Source organism: Corvus cornix, chromosome 2 (genome assembly GCF_000738735.6).
Source record: "Corvus cornix cornix isolate S_Up_H32 chromosome 2, ASM73873v5, whole genome shotgun sequence".
Classification (NCBI taxonomy): Eukaryota; Metazoa; Chordata; class Aves; order Passeriformes; family Corvidae; genus Corvus; species Corvus cornix.
In genome coordinates this window covers 1201345-1226477 of record NC_046333.1, presented here as the reverse complement: position 1 = coordinate 1226477, position 25133 = coordinate 1201345, and the positions used below count along the sequence as shown (strand labels likewise).

The 25133-nt window shown below is 52.9% G+C and overlaps 1 protein-coding gene across 1 annotated transcript in view; it reads right to left on the bottom strand.

Moving 5' to 3' along the window:
• Positions 1–24342, bottom strand: part of PTH1R (parathyroid hormone 1 receptor) — a 77257-nt gene extending 52915 nt beyond the window's left edge. The window contains exon 1 of the mRNA XM_039548332.1: positions 23800–24342. Coding sequence (XP_039404266.1) covers positions 23800–23874 — 75 coding nt within the window. The 5' untranslated portion in view covers positions 23875–24342. The remainder of the gene's footprint in view (positions 1–23799) is intronic.
• Between the last annotated feature and the right edge of the window lie 791 nt (positions 24343–25133).

Below are 25133 nucleotides of genomic sequence, written 5' to 3'. Positions count from 1 at the left end.
ATGGAAATACTGGGAAAGGAAACCCGAGCCAGGCAGGTGCCTCCTGCGCTGCTCCCCTGCAGGTGAACCGGGATTTTCCATCAGAAAACAAGAGAAGGAAAACTCTGGAAATCAGAGGGGAAAGGAATAAGTTTTTCTGGCTCTGGAAATCTCCCAGCTCTGCCATCAGGGAATATTCGTAATTGTGACTATTCCGATTGGGAATTTTGGGCACAGCTGTGAAGATGCTGCCAGGAGCTCTGCCTGTGTGCTGGAAAAGGCCATTCCCTATTTTTTTTTTTTTTTTTTTTTTTTTTTTTTTTTGGGAAACAGGATGCATTGAAGTTGTCCCGACCAGCCCAAGCCCTTGCTCTCCCTGGGCTGGGTTTAAGTGCCAATTCCCTGAGCTGAGCCTTCCCAGCCATTCCCAGGGGACCACTCCACTTTTTTGGGGTCACCTCATTCCCTAGGAGACCCTCCCTGCCCTGCCCATCCACAACATCCCGTGATCCCGACTTCCCACCTCTATCCGTGTTGTTCGGACTTTAGGCCAGACTATCCCAGCTCCGACACCAAAGCTGGGCTTTCCTGGTCATTGCTGAGCTTGGTTCATCCCACTTTTCTCAGACATCAGGGATACCCTGACAATGGGATTTCTCCCCGGGTTCATTCCATCATTGGGAGGAGAATCCTTCCAGCCGCATCCCACCAGAGATCCAGAGGTGTCCCTCAATCCCTTGGTCATTCCCAGGACAAACTGACCCTGATTTAGTCACCCCAGTCCCGGCTGAAGCTGGACTGGCTGTCACACATCAGGGAATCATGGAATAGGTTGGGATGGAAAGGACCTTAAGGATCATCCAATTCCATCCCTGCCATGGACAAGGACGCCTCCCACTATCCCAGGGCGCTCCAAACCTGGCCTTGGGCACTGCCAGGGATCCAGGGGCAGCCACAGCTTCTCTGGCAATTCCAGCCCAGCCCCTCCCCACCCTCCCAGCCAGCAATTCTTTCCCCAAATCCAATCTCAATCCACCCTCCTTCAGCTTAAAACCAAAGGGAAAAAGGACATTTAAGCCTCACATTCCCAGGTCTGATTCGGAGTTATCCAAACCCAACAAATCCGGAGCGCATAGAACCCCAACATCCATTGGCATGTTCCCTTTGTGCTCCTCATCCTGGAGCTGGCAAAAGCAGGGCTGCATTTCTTTCCAGCCCTCAGTGCTATTTTCCAAACCCTACCACAGCGGGAATGACGCAAATTCTCCCAGCATCCCCAGCCCCTCCGAGACACGGCAAAAAGACCTGGAATTTCGGCCGGTGGAAATCGAGCCGCCCCGCTGACGTCAGCTGGGGAAGGATCCCTTACCGAGAGCCCGCTCGAGAATCCCACAGCCACAGTCCGGGGTTTGTACCCAGGAATATCGCGACGGATCCGGCTCCCAGCACGTGCGGATATCACGTTACTGGTGCCCCAGTTAGAAACGCTCGGAGCGGCACTGGGAATTTCGGGGCACACCCAGGCCCGTGACTTTGGGATGATGGATTTACTCCTGTCTGGGCCTTAAATTTAGCACAGACTCCTCTGCAGCCGAAAAAGAAAAAAATAGATTGGATGCCTCCCGAAAAAGAGATGGGGATCTCATCCGCGAGAAATGGGCTTTGTGCTGGAATAACGGCGGGAATTCCGTCTGGAGGTTTTGTGTCTCGGAATAGCCCGTGCCAACAGATCCGTGCGTAAACAATGGATGCAGGGAATTCCAGTTTATCTCCAAGCTGGACTCTGGGTGCCTCTCTGGGTAATAAAGCCCAGCGCAAGTTGGAACTTGAAGCTCTCAAGGTCCCCAACGATTCCGTTTCTCTCCCCTCACTCCTGGGGGATTTTCCAGACTCTGACCGGGTTTAAAGTCAGATGGATTCCAAGTTTTCCAAAATATTCCAAGATTTTGGGAAGTTGGAGTTGCAAGGGAAGATCACGGAATGGTCAGGGTTGGAAAGGACCTTGAGGATTGGAAAGGACCATTTCCAACCCCAGATGTGCACAGGGATCCAGGGGCAGCCACAGATTCTCTGGGAATTCCAGCCCAGCCCCTCCCCACCCTCCCAGCCAGCAATTCCCAATTCCCAAGATCCCAATTCAAATCTCCCCTTTTTCAGTTTAAAGCTGCTGCTCCTTGTCCTGTCCCTGCAGGAGGATCCCTCCTGGATCAGCTCCAGGACCATTCCCAAGGCTCTCCCCAGGCTTCGCTCCCTCCACATCCCCCAGTTCATCCCAGGATCCAGGAGCTGGATCCCGCAGGAGATGCTTCTCTGGAGATCCCGGGATGGGAGCAGCTCTGATCCCACCTGCGCTCCCGCTCCCTTTGGAGAAGGGCCCATTCCCGCACAGCAGAGGGATGCGGGAATTTTCCGGGATGCGGGAATTTTCCCGGCTGCAGCCAACTCAGCGGGAAGCTGCGAGACATTTGCTGCCATCTACGGCCAATCCCAAATAGTGCAAAAGCCGGGAAAGACCCGGCTCCGGCTCCAGGGTGGATTTTCCTGGGCTGGGAATGGGGAAGCAGGGAGGAGCTGTCTCCAAAGACTTCCTAGGAATCCTTTCGCATGGAAAACTTCCATCCCAGGATCCCCAGGCCACTCAGAGCACGCCAGGAACAGGGATAAAATGCAGGGAGGAGAGAGGAGCTTCCCGGGATAATCTGGGATAACTGGGAATGACGCTGCGCAACTGCTCCAGAGGGGACACGCCCGAAAGGCTTTGGAAAATATTCCTGCCCTTTCCTCTTCCTTCTCTTTTCCCGTTTCCCTGTTTCTCCAGAGCAGATGCCTGGAAAACTTCCAGTTCTGATGCTGTTTCACCGGCATTTCCCTGGGAATTTGTATCCCCCCAATCCTGGCCCAAATTCCGGGAGCAAGTGCCGCATGAGCACCAGGGATTTGGGATGGGAGCACCGGGATTTGGGATGGGAGCACTGAATATTCAGGATGTGAGCACTGGGGATTTGGGATGGGAGCACCGGGATTTGGGATATGAGCACCGGGATTTGGGATGGGAACGCCCAGGATTTGGGATGGGAACACAGAATATTTGGGATATGAGCACCGGGGATTTGGGATGTGAGCACCGGGATTTGGGATATGAGCACCGGGGATTTGGGATGGGAGCACAGGGATTTGGGATGTGAGCACTGGGATTTGGGAGCGGCGCAGGGAGCAGGCGGTGCTTCCCTCCCTCCCTCCCTCCCGGCGAGGCAGGAGCGAATTCCCGTGTGGAATTCCCGGGAATCCCGAGCGCTGCTCTTTGTTCTGGCAGGATCCCGAGGCTGTGGAGCCGCAGCTGCTTCCCTGCCAGGCTCATCTTCCCGAGCTCTGGATCGGGGATCCCCCTCTGGATGCTCCCAGGAGCTGCCTCCTCCCCCTTTCCCCAGCTCCCGGCAAAGCTGAACCTTTCCAGGAGAAGGCCAGGAACAGGGATTTGCATTCCTGGGAAAGCTCAGCAGGACTGGGACACCGCTTTGGGGACAGCCCCGGGCCGGTCCCTTTTCCTGCCTTTTCCCTCTCCAAATCCAGGTCCCTGGGAGCCTCTGATATCCGGGAGAATCCTGTGGGAAACACAGAACTCCGTGTCCAGCTGGGACACTCGGGTGTGGGGTTGCTCTGTTTAATCCCAGAAATCCAAGAAACCAGAATGGGATTGGGTGCCAGGATGAGCTCCAGAGCCCCAGGGAAATGTCCCATCCTTCCAGCTTCCATGGAAAAGGCTGGATCAAGGATCAGCTGTGAGGAGAGACCAGCTCCTCCACAGGACCCCTGAGCCCTCTTCCCATGGAAAATTCCCACATATTCCCACTCCTCCTGTGGGAATTTTGGCATGTCCGGCCTCACACCATGGCTGGGATGTTTCCCTGTATCCCAAATTGTAGTGAAGCCAAAGGAAGGTTTGTGGATTCCCTCTCCCTGCTCCCGAGTTATCCCGAGTTATCCTGAGTTATCCCAGGTTTTTAGCTCAGCTCGCTTCTTTATTCCAAGGGAAAAGAATTTGGGATGTTGAGTCCAGGAATTCAAACAGAGCTTGGGCACAGCTCTGAAGGCTCATCCCTGATCCACCAGGATGTTCCCAGATCCCGCATGCAATTCCAAACACAGCAATTCCTTTGGGAAAAGCCATGGATGCCCAAGCTCCCCCTGGCAAATCCAGGAATCAGCTTCCTCCATCTCATCCCACCAGCCTGTCCTGATGATTCCAGCTCTGCAGGAGCTCTGGGAAAGCTGGAAAACTCCTGGATGCAAAACCCCAGGGATGCCAAAAGTTTACGGGAAAAGTTTCAGAAACAAACACCCGAAAAATCCCCGAATTCCGTGGGAAAAGCCTTGGGCGGGAAATCGCTGAACTTTGCTTCGGATTTGGAAAGGAAGTTTTCCAATATCCTTGACCTGGGATTTGCTTCCAAAGCCCTCGGCCACCTACAGAGAGGAGTTTTCCCTCTCTGGAGAGGCAGAGCAGGAATATTTGGAATATTTCATGGAGCAGGGCTGGGAATTGTGGCGTTTTCCCAGTGTTTTGGGGGCTGCTTCTCTGAAAACTGTGGGATTTCTTTCTTCCCTGAGAGAGTGAAGCGTTGGGAAAGCTGCCCAGGGAAATGATGGAATTCCTGTCCCTGGAAGAGTTCAACAAAAACATGGATGTGCTGCCTGGGGTTGTGGGTTGGTGGTGGGCCTGGAAGTGCCGGGATCATGATTGGACTCCAGGATCCAAGAGGACTTCTCCAACATTAAGAATTCCCAGGGAGGACCTGGGCAGGTCCTGTTTGGGATCTGGGAAGATTTTGTGGGGAGCCAGAGGAGAGAAATTATTGGGAATAAGGACAGCTCCGCTCAGGAAGGTTTAAAAGCCGGATATTCATAGAATATTTATTATTCCCACCGTTCTGGGAATTAGAATTCCCACCTGCCTCTTTCCAGCTTTTTGCCTCTTTGAGGTGCTTTGCCCTAAGGGAGAAATCAGCCAGAGAAGGGAAGGAAATGGAATTAAAAATGGATTGGCTCTGGCTCCTGGGAGCTGCAGGAAAAGCAGCATGCCGACATTTCCGGGGTAGAACGGCGGGAAGCAGAAATAATATCCATTAAAAAGAGGGAGAGAGGAGCGGGAGCATTAGTTGGGTGGAAAACGTCCCTTGGTTGCACTTTCCATGGATTTATTTCAGGGAGATGGAGCACAGGATTATCCCGATCCGTAACTGGGGATATTCCCAAAAAATGCCGGTGACCGAAGGAGAAGAACTGGCACCAGTTTGGAGGGGGCTGCATCTCCCTCTGGAGATTCCTATTCGGGACATTCCAGATTTATTCCAGTGGGAATGGCCCAGAGTTATCAGGAAATCTCAGCTTTTGGGGCTCTGGAATTGCAGCACCTTTAGAGGGCCGGCAGATCCATGGGGATGTCTGGAAAATATGGATCAACCACCTGGAAATCAGCTCCAGAGTCCAAGGACACAGATTTCCTCACAGAATTCCCTGATTTCCTCACGGAATTCCCAGATTTCCTCATGGAATTTCCAGAATTCCTCTTGGAATTTCCAGAATTCCTCAGGAAAATGAGCACCAACGGAGGCTGAGCCAGGTCCCTGCTCTGTCCACGCTCCCAATTCCCACATTCCTGTGCTCTGCTGGGACATTATGGAATCAACTCTGCACATCCCCATGGATGTCTGGAAAATATGGATCCAGCACCTAGAAATGAAGTCCAGACTCAGAGGACACAGATTTCCTCATGGAATTCCCAGATTTCCTCATGGAATTTCCAGAATTCCTTCACCTGCCCAGGTCCCTGCTGTGTCCATGCTCCCAATTCCCACATTCCCGTGCTCTGCTGGGACATTATGGAATCAACTCTGCACATCCCCATGGATGTCTGGAAAACATGGAATAACCACCTGGAAATCCGCTCCAGAGTCTGAGGACACAGATTTCCTCACAGAATTCCCAGAATTCCTCTTGGAATTGCCAGAATTCCTCATGGAAAACGAGCCCAAGCGGAGGCTGAGCCAGGCTCCTGCTGTGTCCCTGCTCCCACGTTCCCGCGCTCTCCACGACGTTATGGAATCCCAGGATCGTTTCTGTGGGATGATCCCGTAGGATCACGGAGTCCAGCACTGCCAAGGCCACCACCCCAAATCCCACATCCGCACTTTTAAATCCTGCTGGGATCAGGATTCCACCGCTTCCATGGACAGCCTGTGCCAGACCTGGAGATTCCTTTCGGGAAAAACTTTTCCTTATTATCCAATCTCCACCTGCCCTGGCACAACTTGAGGATGTTCCCTGTTATCCTGCCCCCGTTCCCTGGGAACAGAGCCTGACCGTTCCTACCTGGAAAAGCAGAAAGCGAAGCAGATCTGAACATCCATAAAATCCCAGAAATATGGAAAACGCTGGGAATATTCCGGGGAAAGTTTTGCCTGGCCTGCATTAAGCGCTTTGCAGGGCTCCAGTGATGCAAAGCAGCTGGAGCTCGGTCATTCCCGTGAAAAACCATCTGGGATGAGCCAAGCCTCACACGTGCGGCTGGGAATATCGGGAATGTGCTCCAGGGATCGCACCCTCCTCGGGTCACTGAGGGGTGTCCTCCAGATCCTTGGAATGCTGGAAGTGTCTGGCAGCTCCGGGCTGGGAATTTGCAATCCCGTGGAGCCAAGGCAGCTCCAGAGAGGGCAATTCCATGGTTAGAACTCCGGGAGTTACAAAACAAAGGGAAAGGAGCCCGGCCGCAGGGAAGCGCTCTTGTTCCGCTTGGGAAAGGGAGGATTTGTTGACAGCCCCAGGATCTCCTTCCAGCCAGGAACACTCAGAGAATCCCACAAAACATCTCAGTCCAGGAGATCCTTTATCCAGCACTTCCCCGGTGTCAGGGGTTGTCCTTGTGGGATGGAGACATCAGCTCATTCCCCCCCCCAGTCATCGCCAGCCTCTGGAAAACATCCCGGGATTTATCCAGGACAGGCTGTTTGTGCCCTGCTCTCCTTCCTCGCAGCACAGGGAATTGTTTGGGAGATCCTGATCGCTTTTCCTTAGAATCCCAGAATTATTTAGGTGGGAAAAGCCCTTTGAGATCGAGTCCAGCACTGCCAAGGCCATTCCCGTCCCCAAGCGCCACATCCACATGGATTTAAATCCCGCCAGGAAAGGGCACTCCAGAACTGCCCTGGGCAGCTGGGCCAGGGCTGGACAACCAATTCCAGGGAGGAATATTCCCAATATCCCACCTGAACCTTCCCTGGAGTCCCTGTTCCCTGGGGGCAGATCCCGATTCCCCCCAGCTGCCCCCTCCGGTCAGGAGTTGTGGAGATCCAGATGGTCCCCCCTGAGCCTCCTTTGCTCCAGGAAAATCCTTCATCCTCCTTTTTTTGGGAAGTTTCTTTCGGGCAGGAAGGTAAAACTGGGCTGGGGGGGTTTGGGATAATCCTGGCACTGCTGAGCTGTTGGAAGCACGGATCCCGTTTTCCTAATTAAACCCAGAATCAGCTCTGCTTTAATTGCTCTGATGAGGTTCTGGAGCTGAGCCCCTCTGGGATAACCAATCCCTCTCTTCCCAACATTCCAGCCCCACCATCCCAGGAATCTTCTGGCTTTTGACCCAGTTTCCTTCCCGGAAATCTGAGGTCATCCCAGCCAATCCCTGAGGGATTGAGGAAGGGGTTTTTCCCTCTCCCCTTGATGTGTTGGGAACTGGGATCATGTGGCCCCTTGATCTCCTCCAGCCCAGACATCTCCCTGTCTCCCCTCTCCCTTCTCCCGGATCATGGATCGTGAGATCCCGGTGCTCCAGGTCCACCTCAGGACACAGCCTTGGCCTCAAGGATTCAATGGCAGCCACAGAATCCCGGGATTCTCCGAGTCTGCACCAACGGGAAAGATTTCCCCGAGGCGCCGGATGGAAGGGAGGGACCAAGGTCTGGCCTTGGAATCCAGGTGGAAAAACCAAAGGATGTGGGATTTTCCAGCCTCCAGGTTCTCAGGGAGGTTTAAAGGTAACTTCTGGAGGGGTTTCTCCAACCATTCTTCCCTACCTCTGGTCCTGAAGCGATTTATGGGAAAGAAATCCAGGCATGGCATGTGCATTCGGATATTAAACCACGGCCCAGGGGAGGGATGTTTGTTCCAAAGGAAACCAGGGAATGCTCCTCCTAAATGTTCCCCAGGTTCACAGGGTTTTCCATGGGAAATAAGGAGAACCAGGAGACAGTTTGGGATAAAACAAACCCAAACCCAGCCCAAACCCAGCTTCTCCTGCTCAGCTGGCTGGGAATGTGAAAAAATATCTGGGAGAATTCAGGTGCAGGGAGAGAGGGAAAATGGGAATTTTAGGGATATTTGATCCAAAGGCAACTGGAAGCTGCTCCTCATGAATATTCCCCGGGTTCACAGCTTTTCCATGGGAAATATGGAGAACCAGGAGAAAATCTGGAACAAAACAAACCCAAACCCAGCTTCTCCTGCTCAGCCTGAAACAACCTCCAGGAGCACTCCGGTGCAGGGAGAGAGGGAAAATGGGAATTTTACGATATTTGATCCAAAGGGAACCGGGGGCTGCCCCTCGTGAATATTCCCCGGGTTCACAGGGTTTTCTGTGGGAGCTAAGGAGAGCCAGAAGACATTTTGGAGACAATTTGGGACAAAACAAACCCAAACCCAGCCCAAACCCAGCTTCTCCTGCTCGGCCTGGATCAATATCCAGGAGCACTCCGGCGCAGCGGGAAAGGGAATTTTCGAGCAGCTGCAGAAGCCACGGCACTGCCGGGCCCGGTTCCTGTCCTAATGATCCCTCAAATCCATTAACTGGGATTCCTTTTCCGCCTCCCTCCCATCCCGGCCCATTTGCAGCGCAGACAAGGCGGGAGCAGAAAGCTTCCCTGGCCCGGCTCCATCCAGAGCAGGGACACAGAGTTATCCCAAGGGAATTCCAGCCTCATCCTTGTTTTTCCCTCAGATTCCCACTGTGTCTGTGCTGCTGGCAAAGCCCTTGGAGCAGGACTGGCATTCCCGAGTGGCACATCCCCATGGATGTTCAATCCCCCTGGGAATTGGGGCTCCACCCTGTGCCAGGGCAGGATCCAGGCTGGATTCCTTTCCATGAGGAATATTCCCAATGTTCAACCTGAACCTCCCCTGGCACAGCTTGAGGCTGTTCCTCTTCTTCCATTGCTGATTTCTTGGGAGAAGGGAACAAGCCGGACCTGGCCACAGCCAATTTTAGGGAATTGTGGGAAGTGAGGAGGATTCGGCACTTGGATCTCAGAGTGTCCCTGAATTCCGCACCTCTGGATCCACGGAGGATCCTTCCCAGCTGGAAATCATCCCTGTCCTGAACCGAGCCGCTCAATCCCCACAAACCCACACAAAACACCTGTCCTGGGAGGAACTCCTGGCTCAGGGCCCAGAAATTGGCTGGGAAGTTGTTCTGGGAAGAATTCCCTCAGATCTCTGGGAGAACCTGGATGTTTCCAAAGCCAAGCCGAAAGAAGGAAGTTGGAGAAAGGAGGGAAGAGCCAAAAAAAAAGGGAAGGAGCTGCTCACAGGTACCCCAGGGCCTGGAATAACGAGCAGGGATGGAGCATCCAAAGGTACATCCAGCCCAGGCTGTTTCCGTGGACTCAAGGAAAAGCAGGAATGAGCAGCAGGAAGCACAAAATCCCACGGGATGAGAGCTCTGAAACGCCGAAGGAAAACCTCAATAACTGATAAAAGTTGGATAAAGGGAGATGGAATGTTCTCATCCTGGGGGGCAGCTCCTGCTGTTCCCGTGCCATGATCCATAAGCGATCCCAAATTTCCTCCAGAACCGGAGTCATCACTGGGATTTGGAACTAAAGGCCGGAGGTTTCAGTTCTTGGGGGTCTGAAGGGAATATTGGAGGTGGATTTTTGAACGGATGGTAGATCCCAACCTTTATCCATCTTTTCTTTTTGGGACATGTGGACCTCGTCTCATGACCAGTGTCTGTTAATGAGGGATTTGGGAATTTTTATCCATCTTTCCCAAATCTCTTTGCGTCCAGTGGAGCCAAACCCAGGGAGGGACAGCCTGAGCCAGGTTTCGTTGGCGCTTCCCAATGTTTCTGAGGATATTCCTGGAGTTCACGCCGGGATTGTACCAACCACTCTCCGGCATTCCATGAAAATGCAAGGAGATGGCAGGGATGTGCCATGATTTTCCCAGAAATCCCTGCTTGAGTGGGTGTTTTCCTTCTGGTTTTTAAATTTCATTTACAACCAGATAAATCCCTGGATTCTGGACAGGTTTTTTTCCCACTTTGGACATTTGATCTCATGGAATCATCAAGGTTGGAAAAGACCCCGTTAAATTTGGAGCCTGATATTTGGGAGAGCAAGGAAGGATAAAATTCCCAGCCTTTCTGCGGTGTCGGAGGGATTTTTATTGGTATAAAAATGGAATTACTGCACGTTTGGAGCGGGAATTGGAACCGTCCGGAAATCTTGGAGCAAATTCCACCAAATCCGGAGCTGTCCCAGCTCAGTCAACAGAGAGAGACAGACCCTGCTTGTGAGGGGGCTGCTCCCTGTCCAGGGGCTCTCCTGCTCCCCGGCCACAGACGGGAAAATCCCGGCTCCCGCTTTTCCAGAGGCTGTTGGGAGCGAGGTGTCGAGTGCTACTTGATGCTTCCTGCTGGTCCCGAGCCAGCTCTGCCTTCCCTGGGAAGGTTTCTTGGACACCCTGGGTGCCTCCGGATGACTCCGGGAAGGCCGAGGGATGAATGGAGCCTTCAGTGGCTCCATGGGAAGAGCTGGATCCCTCTCCAGGAGCTCCATGGACAAATTCCCGCCACAGAGCCCAGGAGAGACCTGGGCATCCCAAGGAATCTCCTTCCCAGGGGATGAACCTGGAGCAAGGCACGAGGGAGTCTCTGCCTGGAAGAAGTTCCAGCCAAGAGGAAACAGGAGCAAGCGGAGGAGAAAGCAGCTTCCCAATTATCCTAATTGTCCTAATTGTCCTAATGCTGGGAGATGCTCACACAGCTCCTTAGAATATCTGAGCTCGCTTTGTCCAGGGAGGTCTCTGCATTCCCTCAAGAGCTCTGAGAGAGAACAGGGATGGATGGGATAGTGGGAAGGAATTCCTGGCTGGGCTGGAATTGCCAGAGCAGCTGGGGCTGCCCCTGGATCCCTGGCAGTGCCCAAGGCCAGGCTGGACATTGGGGCTGGGAGCAGCCTGGGACAGTGGGAGGTGTCCCTGCCTTTGGGAATGGGATGAGCTTTGAGGTCCCTTCCAACCCAAACCATTCCAGGATTTTCCAATTCCTTTCTCCTGAAGTTCTGACCGGGAATGTTCCCTTTTAGTCCCATCCAGGACGCATTTTTGGAATCTTTTTTAATTTAGGTCTGGCCCAAACTGCAGCTTTTGCTCTTTCCAAAGGGCCGTTTCCCAAATCTGACCAGGAAAACTCTGACATCCAAATCCCCCCCGTCAGGAACACCACAAATGCAACAAAACCCAAACCGCGCCCAGAACACCAAACAAATCCAGCTCATTCCTGAGGCATTTCCAGGAGAATCCCAATTCCTGTGCACACAAATCCCCACAGGAATTAAAATACGGATTTTGGGAATCTTTTCCATTTGCTCTGGCACTTCCCCACAGTGACCAACGGGGTAAGGTGGGAAAAAAACAGCAAAAGAGCTTTAAATTCCAGGAATTCCCCCCAAAATCTTTGACTATCTCCTTAGTGGACTGCTTCCAGAGGAGGAATTGCTGAGGGATACACAGGAAGGAGATTAATGGGATTTTCTTCCTCCTTTTCCCCTTTAAGGACACGGGGAATGTCGGGACTGTGGGTTCTCATTCCTTTCTCTGCTGTGTTTTAGGAGTGGTTTTCTTCGGAGTCATTGATGGAGGGATACAAAATTCCCAACTCAAATTTCTGGAGATGAATTCTGGAGTGCCAGAATGAGGGGACAAAGAGGGAAACAAATCAAGGCAAAGGCTCAGCAGGCAGGTTAAAAACAGGGAGTCGTCTCCTCCCGGAATTCTGGAGCAGAGCCAGGAAATCCATGGAAAGGGCTCCTTCCTTCTTTCCTTCTTTCCTTCTTTCCTTCTTTCCTTCCTTCTTTCCTTCCTTCCTTCCTTCCTTCCTTCCTTCCTTCCTTCCTTCCTTCCCTTCCCCTTTCCTCCTTTCCTCCTTTCCTTTCCTTTCCTTTCCTTTCCTTTCCTTTCCTTTCCTTTCCTTTCCTTTCCTTTCCTTTCCTTTCCTTTTTTCCCTTTTCCCATCTCTTTCCCATCCCTTCCCGGCTTGATTCCCCCTGGAAGGCCGCAGCTCCTCTCCAGGAGCAGTGTGGTGTTCTGGCTCCAGCAATCCCTCAAACCACAAGTATCCAACCCATTCCCGATCCCTGGAATGCTGTTAATGTCCCGATTCACAGCCCCACCGCAGAGCCAGGACACCGCCGCCTCCCGTCCTCTCCTCTCTCCCTGCAGACCCCTCGCTCTCCCTTTTCTTGGGAAGGGCAGTTCTGTTCCCAAAAAAACAGGCGGGAGCTGCCAGCAGTGGCCAGGAGCGGAAGATGGGATGGGATGGGATGGGATGGGATCAATGGGATGGGATGGGATCAATGGGATGGGATGGGATGGGATGGGATGGGATCAATGGGATCAGTGGGATCAATGGGATCAATGGGATGGGATTAGGATGGGGATGGGATCAATGGGATGGGATGGGATTAGGATGGGATTAGGATGGGGATGGGATGGGATGGGGATTGGGATGCTCGGACAACAAGGGCGGCTCTGTGGGGGCACAGGAGCCCACAGGGAATGCTCCACATGCTCCTGCTCCAGCGGGCACATCCAGGATATCCCTCATATCCCAGCTCCCAACAAGCAGCTCCAGGATCCCCCTCATCTCCTGAATCCAACCCTCAGCTCCGGCATTCCCTCATCTCCTCAATCCAACCCTCAGCTCTGACATTCCTTCATCTCCTCAATCCAACCCTCAGCTCCGACATTCCCTCATCTCCTCAATCCGACCCTCAGCTCCGGCATTCCCTCATCTCCTGAATCCAACCCTCAGCTCCGGCATTCCCTCATCTCCTCAATCCAACCCTCAGCTCCGGCATTCCCTCATCTCCTCAATCCAACCCTCAGCTCCGGACATTCCTTATCTCCTCAATCCAAAACACTCAGCTCCGCATTCCCTCATCTTCCTCAATCCCAACCCTCACAGCTCGACATTCCCTCATCTCCTCAATCCAACCCTCAGCTCCGACATTTCCTTCATCTCCTCAATCCAAACTCTCAAGCTCCGGCATTCCCTCATTCCTCAATCCAAACCCTCAAGCTCCGGAATTCCCTCATCACCGCAATCCAACCCTCAGCTCCGGCATTCCCTTCATCTCCTCAATCCAACCCTCAAGCTCCGGCATTCCCTCATCTCCTCACTCCAGCCAGTCAATTCCGCATTCCCTCATCTCCTCCTCCCCCAGGCAGGTCCGGAATTCTCTCCTCTCCTCATTGCTGGGAATGAAGGCAGAGTGCTGGGAGAGGCGGCGCTGCGTCTCCTGGAGCCTGGGGGGAAGCCCCAAAGCAGATAAGGCAGAGAGAGGAGAAAAGCTGGGATTGGCTTTGAATGAATGGGAAGGAGGAGGAAAATCCCAGGAGTGAAAAAACCCAGCTGTGACCATCGGGAGAAGCCAAATCCAGCACCCCAAATAAATCCAAGCCTGGAGCATATTGCAGTGTGTATCCCATGCTTATTCTGCAGGAATAGCGACATTCCTGTGCTCCAGGGATCCAGGGGGTGGTGGCCAATCCTTGGGATCCTCACCATGGATGTTCCCTCAGTGACCAAGGGCTCTCCTGCAGATTAGGCCCAGACTCAAAGGGAGTTCCCAGATCCAGCAATCCCGGCCTTCCTGGGCGGAGCAGAGCCAGAGAAATTCCAGCAATTTTCCTCAGAGCTAAGGAATATCCCGCTCCACGTCCGCTCCCAGCCCCGTTCCTGGGTTTAGTGCAGGGACGGGCCCAGGGATCTCCTGGGATGCTGCAATCCCCGGAGTCCTCACAGCCACGTGGATAAATCCCGGCAATGAGGTGATTAAATCATGGAATTACGGGATAATCTGCGTTGGAAGGGACATTGAAAGGCCACCTTATCCATCCCCTCTGGAATGAGCAGGGACATCCTCAGCCACAGGGCCTTAGTGGCCCTCAAAGTGGCAGAGATTCCCAAAATCCCACAAATCGCAGTTCAGGGATCATTTGTCCCCTTCTAGGTGGGAATTCCCAATATCTGCTGGCATCACAGGAGGGATGGGAGGGATGAGGGATTCACCTCCGTGGGAGCAGGAATAGGAAAACTGGGAAGTGGAAGGACATGGGAATGTCCCTGCTCCCGCCTCTGCTCAGCCATCCAGCGGGTGACAGCTGGGTCACCCTGGGGCTTTGTTGTCCTTATCAGAGCCCTTATCAGAGCCCTTATCAGTGTCCAGGTGCTGAGTCAGGGGAGCCGGCAGCGCCTGCATTATCCCACATGGAGATTCTCCCTGTGATCCCATTCCCTGGCACAGCCCCAGCTCCTCCCCTGGATCCCAAACAAGGGAATTCTGCTGCTTTTCCACCACCTGAGCTCCGTCTCCTCCCCTTTTCCAGCAGCCTGAGTCAGCTCCGGCTGGCAGCACAGAAAATTGGGAATACACAGCACAGCGCTCTGATTTCCTGCTTCCAAACCTCCGAAATCCATGGGAAAAGTGCCTAAAATTCAATTTATTGATCACAAGGACTTTACCAATGATGCTGAGGGACAGCATCGGGACAATTTTGGGGAGCAGAGAAGGAAAAAATTCATTTCCCGAACAATCTGCTTTAAATACCGAGACTAAATCTGCCCAAAGCTCAGAGATGGCTTGGAAGCCCCTAAAAACAGCCCCAAATCCACAACGGGATCCAGCCCTGTCCTGGGGTTTGGAAAATCCACACTTCCAGTGTGTCCATCCTCCTTCCCACCGGCACCAGGGCCAGGAGCAGGAGGGGCATTCCCGCCTCGCTGAGCCCCCGAACTGCTCTGCTGAAATCATTCCAAGGTTTTCATTGCCCAGGGAGGGGAGGCACCAATGGAGCTGCTGGAATCATCAGGGTTGGAGATGCGGCTGGAAAACTGGGATCTCTCCGTTTGGAGAAGGCTCTCCCTTCCCAGAAAACTCACTCCATTTGCAGAATCCCTTCCCACCAACTCTCTCCATTTGGAGAATCCTCTCTGTTCCCATCCAATTCGGACCTCTCCATTTGGAGAACTCTCCCTTCCCATCAAACTTTCTCCGTGTGGAGAATTCTCTCTGTTCCCATCCAACTCAGATCTCTCCCATTTGGAGAATCCCTTCCCATCCAACCCTCTCCATTTGGAGAATTCTCTCTGTTCCCATCCATCTTGGATCTCTCCCATTTGGAGAATCCCTTCCCTTCCCATCCAACTCTCTCCATCTGGAGAATCCTCTCCGTTCCCATCACCCTCTCTCCACTGAGAGAATGCTCTCCTTTCCCATTGCTCCGGAATGATTCCGAGCCATGCAGGGACACCCTTGCACTCCCTTGGATACACAAACACATCCCAGTTTTGCACCCAATTCCATGGGTTTGTACGGCCGAGGGAAAAACACCCCGAGGCCCCCCCAGTCCTGGCCCTATCCTGCCTTATCCCAGTCCAGTGGCTATCCTGGATAAACAGTCCTGGGAAATCAGCACGAGGGAAAATCAGCCATGTCTGTGTTATCCTGGAATGGTTTGGGCTGGAAGGGACCTTAAAATGGGAATAATTTGATGGGATCATCCCATTCCTACCCCTGCCATGGGCAGGGACAATTCCCACTATCCCAGGCTGCTCCAAGCCCTGTCCAGCCTGGCCTTGGACAGTCCCAGGGATCCCAGCTGCTCTGGGAATTCCCTCCCAGCCAGGAATTCCTTCCTGATATCACATCCATCCCTCACCTTTTCCACTACAAAAGCCACTATATGTCCATATATAAAGACCCTGGAAGTCCCACCTCCATCGGCTCCCTCCCACTTTTATTTTCGGGATCATTTCCTGTGTTTTCATCGAGCGGAGTCGGATTGCAACCCACAAAATAAAAGCTCCTTGTAATGGATATTGATCCAAGTCTCGGAATAAACCCGGGACAAGGAGGTCTCGTCCTTGCTCAAAGCCACTTCAGCTCGGATTCCTCCGTGTCCAAGAGGAAACATGGATTGGGATGCAGGAACGGAGAAAGAAGTCAAGGTGACATTGAGGTGAGCCAGAGGGTCGGGCAATAAAAGCGGGATAGATGGAAAGAAGGTGGAAATCAATCCCGATTTTTCAGTGAATTTGGGAATTTGCTTTGTGTCTTTGAAAAACAAAAGACACCCGAATAGTGGGATGAGCTTTAAGGTCCCTTCCAAGCCAATCCATCCTGGAATTCTGGGATTCTATGGAAGCCAGTTAGGCCCTAGGCTCTTTGATAGGCATTGCCTAAGGAGCTTTAATGCAGAAAATGAATTAATTAGTTAATTAATGACTCCATGGTTTCCTAATCCTGAGCATTCCCTGGAGCCCCAGGCCCAGCTGTATCCCTAAATTAAGTGTGTTCCAGACCATTCCCAGGTTTTGGGGTTATGGAAAATGAAATATCATGGGCTGGGTGGGGGTGAAGCTGAGGATGATCCGGAGCCAGCTTTTCCTTCAGGAAAATTCCATGTGCCCACACAGATCAGGCAGGATTCAGCTCCGTGTCCATTCCCAAAATGGTGATTCTTTGTCCCCAGAATTGTGACAGAAGGGTCAAAGGCAGGGACAGAAATGATGGAGCGGGGCCTCATCCCGATGGGACACGGGAATGGTGAAGGGAATGGGAACAAAACCAGGCTCAAAGGGAGTTCCCAGATCCAGCAATCCCGGCCTTCCTGGGCGGAGCAGAGCCAGAGAAATTCCAGCAATTTTCCTCAGAGCTAAGGAATATCCCGCTCCACGTCTGCTCCCAGCCCCGTTCCTGGGTTTAGTGCAGGGACGGGCCCAGGGATCTCCTGGGATGCTGCAATCCCCGGAGTCCTCACAGCCACGTGGATAAATCCCGGCAATGAGGTGATTAAATCATGGAATTACGGGATAATCTGCATTGGAAGGGACATTGAAAGGCCACCTTATCCATCCCCTCTGGAATGAGCAGGGACATCCTCAGCCACAGGGCCTTAGTGGCCCTCAAAGTGGCAGAGATTCCCAAAATCCCACAAATCGCAGTTCACGGATCATTTGTCCCCTTCTAGGTGGGAATTCCCAATATCTGCTGCTCCTCACAAAGCGCTCATCCCTAAATCCATGCAAAGCACGAGCTGAGTTTGGGGTCTTTGGTTAGAACCCAGAAAAAAATGAAATAAAAAAACCCCAAAAACCCCGAATCCCATTTGAGTCCTGAGGCAAAATTCAGGGAAGGGACGAGGAGGTTTCCTAAGGACACCCAAACATCCAATCCTGCCTTTCCAGATCCAGCTGGGGCTGCCTCTCCTGAGGAACACCCGGGAATTCTCGGAGGGAGGGGGATGGAGGCTGGAGCCGAGATAACATCGGGAGCCCGGATCAGCACCGGGGCTGGAAACCAGATAAGGAGCCTGGGCTGCTGAGCCAGCAATTCCTGACCCCTTCCCTGCCCCAGTCACGGATCCTGGAATCTTTTCCCAGAGGCCAGAATTCCCTTTGGATGAGTTTTTCTGGCAGAAGTTTGAACCCTCAGATTTGTGGCAGGATCCCATCAATCCAGAATATTCCTGGCTTGAAAATCGACTATCTGGGATTGAATCCCTCCGAAGGAAAAGGAAAACCCTAAAACACGGAGCCCTCTAATCCCAGGCAAGAGCCAGCCTGGCCTCGGCGGGAATAAAGGGATTCATGCCAAGCCAGGGCCATTCCCAGTTTGGGAATTTCTTCCCAAGGCCCAGGATCATGGATCTGATAAAGTCTAAACTTTAAGCCAGGCTGAGCCTGTCGAGCTCTTCCTTTAGGTCCTTAAAGGAGCAGCTTTTCCTTGATTTTTTTTTCATTTTCATTTTAATCGGAATTGTTCCTGATTTCCCTTCCAGCAGGAGCTGAGCGGAAGCACAAAACCCTCTTGGCCCGCCCTTTTCCGGAGAAACAGCGCATCCCAAAGAATGGGGGATCCCTGCCGGCTTCTCCCTTTGATCCACAGGGGGTTTGGAGGGATCGGGACTCTGAAGGATCCCGGTGACATCCATGGGCTCAGAGAGTCCGGCTTTATCCCGGTGTGGGATGAGGATGGAGCAGCTCAGCTCAGCGAGGAGGGTTTAAGTCGAGAGCATCCCTAGCGGAGCTTTGCTATTCCCTCCTCCCAGTTTTTAGGCACAGAGAAATCCTGGGATTGCAGGGTTTAGCCGGAGCCAAAGCTCTGCCATGGACTCCACGGAAAAGGATCATAAAATTACAGAATTCCAGAATGATTTGGGTTGGAGGGACCTTGAATCTCATCCTGCCATGGCCAGGGCTGCTCCCACCATTCCAGGTTGCTCCAAGCCCCATCCAACGGCCTTGGACATTCCCGGCCCTGTATCCCGGTATCCCAGGACAGGTTTCCCGCTCACCCCACAGCCATAAAATCTGGGATTTCAGGGTGACCAGAGCGGCCTTGGTGTCCCAAATCCATCTGCAAACAGGGCCTGATTCCAGCGGGATTGGCTCGAGGAGCTGCATTTTCCAAAGGATGGGAATCCTCCAGCGGGACAATCCCGGGAAGATCTCAGGGATGTCGCTCCCATCCTCACCTTCCAAAGGGACGCGGGGTGTCCTCAGTGGCTCCCGCTGTCCCCGCCTGGGGAATCCCTGCAGGCACAGCCACGCTCCAGCCGGGATAATCCCGCTGATCCCAAAAAACCGCTCCGGGCTATTTCTGGGAACGCGCCAACCAAACAACAACTGCGGGACCCAGCCCCGGCTCTCACCTCCTGCAGCCCCGACCCCTCCGTGGGCTCAGCTCTGCTCCCGCTTTTCCTCTTCCCAATTTTCCTGCCTGCTGTGGCCTGAGCTGCCAGACCGGGCTCTCCCCGGCCATGGGCTTTGTTGGCTTTCCCTTCGCCTCTGGAAAGGTTCGGATCCAGGGAGATTGGCTGCTCCAGAGTCCGGTCACAGCGGGAATATCCCTCAGAAATCCGGGAGCAGGGATGGGCTCCTTCCCAAGGGTGTGCCCAGGAAAGGGCATTTCCCGATGTTTGGGGCCTGTCCCGGTTCAATGAACTTGGGATCTGTGGGATTTCTGTACAGGACCAGTTTCTATTTTTATTTTTTATTTTTATTTTTTAATTATTATTTATTATTGTTGTTATTATTTTATTATTTATTATTTTATTATTAGTAATTTTTATCTTATTTTTATTTAATTTTTACTTTTAAATTTCTTTCTGTTTGTCGTTTTAGTTTTATTTATTTTTCTTTTAATTTTTTTTATTATTTTTTAATTCTTTTCATTTCTTTTTATTATTTTTACTTTTATTCTTTTCATTCTTTTCATTTTCATTTTTATTCCTATTCTTTTTATCCTGAGTTATATTCCGAGGACGAATATTATCCTCCCTTCCCTCCATCCAACTTCAAACCATTCCCTTTTCCCCATCCATGGAGATCTGCGGGATTGATCCGAGCAACAAGGAACGAGCCTAAGAGGAAAACCCCATCCAGCACCTCCTTAATCCGAATTTCCCCAACAGCGTGGAATTCCGGACTGGTTTGCCTTGGAAGGGACCTCGAGGATCATCCCATTCCAACCCCAACACCTCCCACTATCCCAGGCTGCTCCAAGCCCCATCCAAGCCGCCCATGGGCATTCCAGGGATCCAGGGCTGGATGCAGCTCCCTGAGGAATTTTCTCCAGGTCCCTGTGCAGAAAGGATTCCCAGTCCCCCCAAAGATCGGGGTTGGAATCTTTGAGAGCGTCACAAAACCAGAGGGAAGTTCAGCATCACCCAAACGACCTGAGCGGGGCCAGGGCTGGAATTCCAGGCAGCAAAAAGTGGGAATGGTCCCATCTCCCACCCGTTCCCTCCCCACATGGATCTGCTTCCCTCCTCCCTGAGCTCAGCTGGCTCAGCCTGGGAGCTGCTTCCCAAAATTGGGACATTCTGCTCCCAAGCCCTGCAGGAGGCTGCTGTACTATTATCGTTGTTAATAATTAATTAATTGATTGATTTATTAGTCATTTTCCTCCTGTGACAGCCGGGCTGGGATTTTCTCGGCTGAGCAAGAGAAGGGAAAAAAGGGAAAGCAAAAAGCTCTGGAGGAGCCAACCTTGGAGATTTCCATTCCATGAATCCCAGGATTAGGTTGGAAAGACCTTTCAGATCCCAAAATCCAACCATTTATGACCCGGGGAGGATTTTCCTCCGCCAGCACCTCCCAGATAAAATCAGCATTCCCACGTTTTCCCTTCTCCCGAGCTCTGCTGCTGTCGGATCCCACTTTTACAGCTCCTTTTGCCACAAATTCTCCCCAGAGCCATCCTCGCACAGCTCCCCTCCTTAGGCCGGTCTGAATTCCTTAATCCTGGGACTAAAGAGCCGAATCATCCCGAATTTCCACCCTCACCCTGCTGGATTCCGGGCACAGAGCGCTCGACCCACTGAAATTCCACCCGTTGTTCAGGCAGGTGTTCCTGGGCTATTCCAGGGAATTTCTACTCCGGGGAAACGCTGGGAAGGTTTCTCCGGATTGTCAGGAGAGCTGGAGCAAAGCCGAGCCTTTCCCAGGTCTTTCCCCCACCTCAGACATCCCTAAAAGCCCCGGACTGGGAAGCCGATCCCGCATGGATTTGAGCCACGGGGAGGGGGGCCTGGTTTTCCCCACTTTTCTCTCCTTCCCAGGGATTTTTCCCGGTGCTGGATTCCCCGCGGTGGGAACGCAGGGACACCCAGCCCGGCCGCTGCAGAGGAGGGATCCAGCTCCCAGTCCTGCCAATCCCGGCATATCCCAGGGCTGGGAACTGATTTCCCATCCCTGCTCAGCGCCATTCCCTCCCAAAGCGCCTCTGGAGCGATCCTTGCTGGAATAACGGGAATATCGGGAATGACGCCGCCGGATTCGGGACTCTCCGTGCTCTGCCCCATCCCAGCATCACTGCGGAGATCCCGGGAATCAGGGCCCGCATTCCCAAGACTCCTGGCTCAGCCGGGAATTGTGCCCTGGAGCGGGATCCTCCCGACTCCAAGCCCAGAGCTGAGCCCGGCTCTGCTCTGCCCGGGGGAAAACGCGGCACCACTTAAGCTCAGCCCAGAGCCCGAATTAAATCCCTGCATCCCCATCCTGCTGCTGTTCCCATGGATTTTTCCTTGTTGCTCCCGGGACAGGGACAAATTCCGGCAGCAAATCCCTCAGAGGCACTGAGCGAATATCAGAGATATTTATGAGCCTTCAATGAAGAACAACAAAATATTTCATAAGAAATAATAATCGAATATTTTATCACAAACGAAAATGAAGTGTTTTGTCATAAATAATGACGGGTTTTATAACAAATAATAACGTATTTTATAATAAATCCACCGAATCTTCTCCCTGCCGACCACCCTCAATCCCACTCCCGCTTCCCAAAGCCCCTTTAAAAATCAAATTCCTGGGAAAAGAAGCAACAACTCCAAGGAAAACCAGGCTCAAGGCAGTTCCTGGATGGGGGGTGGCAGGGGGTGGCCTTATCGCGCCTGAGGAGGGACACTCGGGATCCCTGCAGCTCCCGGATTGTCAGGATGGATTTAGGAACCCCCTGGAAATCCCTTCTGCTGTCGAGAGCGCTTGGAAAAGCAAGGGGGGTGTCTGAAATGGGAATTTAAGCCTGGCCTAACTAAACCGAGCAGGGTTTGGAGCAGCAGGAGCTGAAATCAGCAAAAATCCGAGTTGGGAAAGACCCACGGGATCAACAAATGCGCGTCCAGGAGGGGCTGCTGGAAAACTCCCGAGCTTTCCCAGCCTGTTTCCTGGATTTCTCAGCCCTCTGGGATTCTGGAAGAGCTGTTCCCAGTTTTTGCCCAGGTCCAGCTCGCCCTGAGCCGGCCCAGGGATGGAGTATCCGAAAGAAACCCCACTGGGAATTCGAGACAGCTGACACTGGATGCACTGGGAGAGGGGAGTGAGGAATGGGAATGGGAATGGGAATGGGAATGGGAATGGGAGGTGGAGCCTTGCCCGGCTTTTCTGCATCCTGAAATTCCCCCAGCTCCAGCCTGGTTGGTTTCCAATCCTGATTTTCCCAGCCCCAAAGCAGCAGGAATTGCAGGAATTCTGGAGCAGGTGCTGCAGGACCTGGATACGGCCCCAAAGCCAGGAGATGCTGATCCAGCCCTGGAATCTGGGAAAAACCTCATCCATCCCTGAAACGCCAACAGATCTCCAAGGGTTCCCCTGATTTCCCAATTTTCCTTGGATTTTAGGAGCTTTCTCCGTACGTTTCACATGGATGGACTGGACAGGGATAGTTTTCCAAGGGGCTGCTCCTTCCCATTTATCGAGGAGATGTTTCCCACTGAAAAAGTTGGAAAATCCCACCCCCCACCAGCCCTGCAGAAGATTCCAAACTCTCCCTACGAAATCCAGGGATAAGACCCAGGCTGGTGGATCCTGGAGGGTCAGGAAGGACCTGACTGGAGCCAGGATGATCCCAATCCGAATCCCAATCCCAATCCCACCTCTGTCTCCATCCCTCTGGGAGAGCAGATCCCACTTTCCATGAGGGTCCTGCTCCTTCCTGGGCTGGAAAACGCTGGGAAATGGGAGCAGGAGTGAGGATTCCAGGGATGGGGAAAGCCGGGAGAGCTCCTGTCACAGCAGAATTCCAGCACTGGCTCCATATCCAGAGCCTGATTCCCGAGGAAATGTCTCTTCCCTGCTTCCCGAGGGCTTTGGAGCTGCAGATCTTAAACCGTTCCCAGCATCGAGGCAGTTTGGATGGATTTATCCCGGTTTTCCAGCCTTGGAAAGCCTGGTGTGTGCAGGAAGGGGTGGGAAGTGCCAAGGAGCAAAGGGTTCCTACAGCTTCCCTGCTCTTCCCGAATTTAATTCCAGAGGGAAAGGCTCCGTTTCACTGGGACTGGGGAGATTGTCAGGATAAGGAGATTAATTGGGAATAGAATTGTCTTGGAGGGGGCGGAGAAGAAGGGAAGGGAAAAGGGGAAGGAAGAGGGAGAAGGCAATGGGAAGGGAAGAAGGGAAAAGGAAGGAGAAGAGGAAGGGAAAGGAAATGGGGGGAAAGGGAAGGGAAAGAGGAAGGGAAAGGGAAGAGCAAAAGTGAAGGGCAAGGAAAAGGAAGGAAGGGAAAGGAAAAAATGAAAGGAAAAGGGAAAATATGAACGGAAAAGGGAGGAAAATGAAAAGAAAAGGAATAGGGGGAAAGAGGGAAGAAAAAGAGAAAAATGAAAGAGAAATTTAAAAAAAAAATTTAAAAGCAGAAGAAAAATTTTAAAAGGGAGAAGAAAAGGGGAAAAAAGAGGGAAAAAGAAGGAAAGTTGTCCTTTCTCCATAGGCAGATCCCCAAATCCTCCCCAGGCGCTGTCCCGGATCCCTGTCAAACCTCACGCGCTCCCGGCCGGAGCTTTCCCAGCCATCCCAAGCCTTGGGAAGCACAGACATTTTCACTCCAGCGGCTGCAGCCCCCGGAACCCTCCTGCCCTCCCGATCCTCCAGCGGATCCCAAAAAGCCCGGACGGCTTTTTAATCCTTCGTCCCGTCCAGTATCCCTCCCGGCGGCAGGGAAAACCGGGAAAAGCGCGGCGGGGGCGGGGGGGGGAAGCGGGACTCACCAGCGCGTAGACGGAGCTGAGCACGGAGCAGCAGAGGATCAATCCCAGGCTGTGATACACCAGATATGATCCCATATCCAAGGGGCTGCTTCCAGCATCCAGCCTCGCGCCGGGCAGCGGGAGGAGGCGAGCTCGGAATTCCAGCGGCGCGGGTTTCTCCTTGTCCTTCCTGCCGTGCCCCCCAGCGCTGCGGGATCCGCGGGCTCGCTCGTGGGGCTGCCCAGTTTTCAGCCAGAAAGGCACATGACGAGGAATCCCGGCGCTTTTCCTCGTTTTCTCATGGCTGGAGTGGCGGGCAGCTCCCAAAATTCCGCCGCGGAGCCCATGGGAAGAGGCAGCGGAGCCGCTCAGCGCCGCAGCTCCCGGTGCCGCTGGATCATCTGGGAGCGGGCTGGGGAAATCACATCCATATGGGCCCGGGTGCGCCTCGGGATCCCGATTTTCTGCGGCTCCGGGAAGTTCAAATCATTTCTTTGTCAAACGCAAACACGGAGAGGCAGCGGGAGAGGGAGGGAAGGAGGGAAGGAGGGAGGGAAGGAGGGAGGGAGCAGGGAGAGGGCTGGAAGGGGTGGGAGATGCGAGAGGGAGGGAGGGGGAACTTTAACCCCCGCTTTATTTTTAGCCGCAGTAATTTTATCTTTTCGCTTTCCGAGGGGGAGAGGGGAAGGGGGGAAAAAAAAACAACCCCCAAACTCTCCCCTCGCCTCGTCCCTTTTATTTTTGGGATTTGGTTTGGTTTGGGAGGTTTTTTTGGGGGGTTTTGTGGTTTTTTGTACCTCGCCTTCTCGCTCCCGCACGCAAACAAATCCCAAAGTTCCAAAGAGCCCCAAAAGTTGGGAATATTTTCGCTCCGCGATCCCCCTCGGCCCAGCGGCGGCGCTCGGGGGGGGTTTTGCGTGGCTGTCCCGAGAGTTCGGTTCTGCCAGCCTGGAGAGGGAAGGGAATTCTCCCGTTTCGGGGAGAGATCGGGAATTTTTGGGCTTCTCTCTCCCTCCGTGCCTCCAAGGAGCCGCAGTTTGGAAAAGCCGATTGCAAACGTGGGGCTGAGAATTCCCTGCCCCTCCTTCCACCCCTTTCCCGTCCTTTATTTTAGGGGGTTTGGAGGTTTTTTGATTTCCCCCCCCCCTTTTTTGCCCTCACTCCGAAATTCCCTGAAATCCTCGGGATCTGGGGTTATTTTGATTTTGATTTGGGGAAATTTTTTGATTTTTTTTTTTTTTTTTAAATATTTTTGATTTTTTTATTTTTTTTTCCACCCACAGAGATCCCAGGATCCCTGAAAGCCGGGAAAAGGGGTTTGGCACTGCCGGGATTCACCCCCACCCCCACCCCGA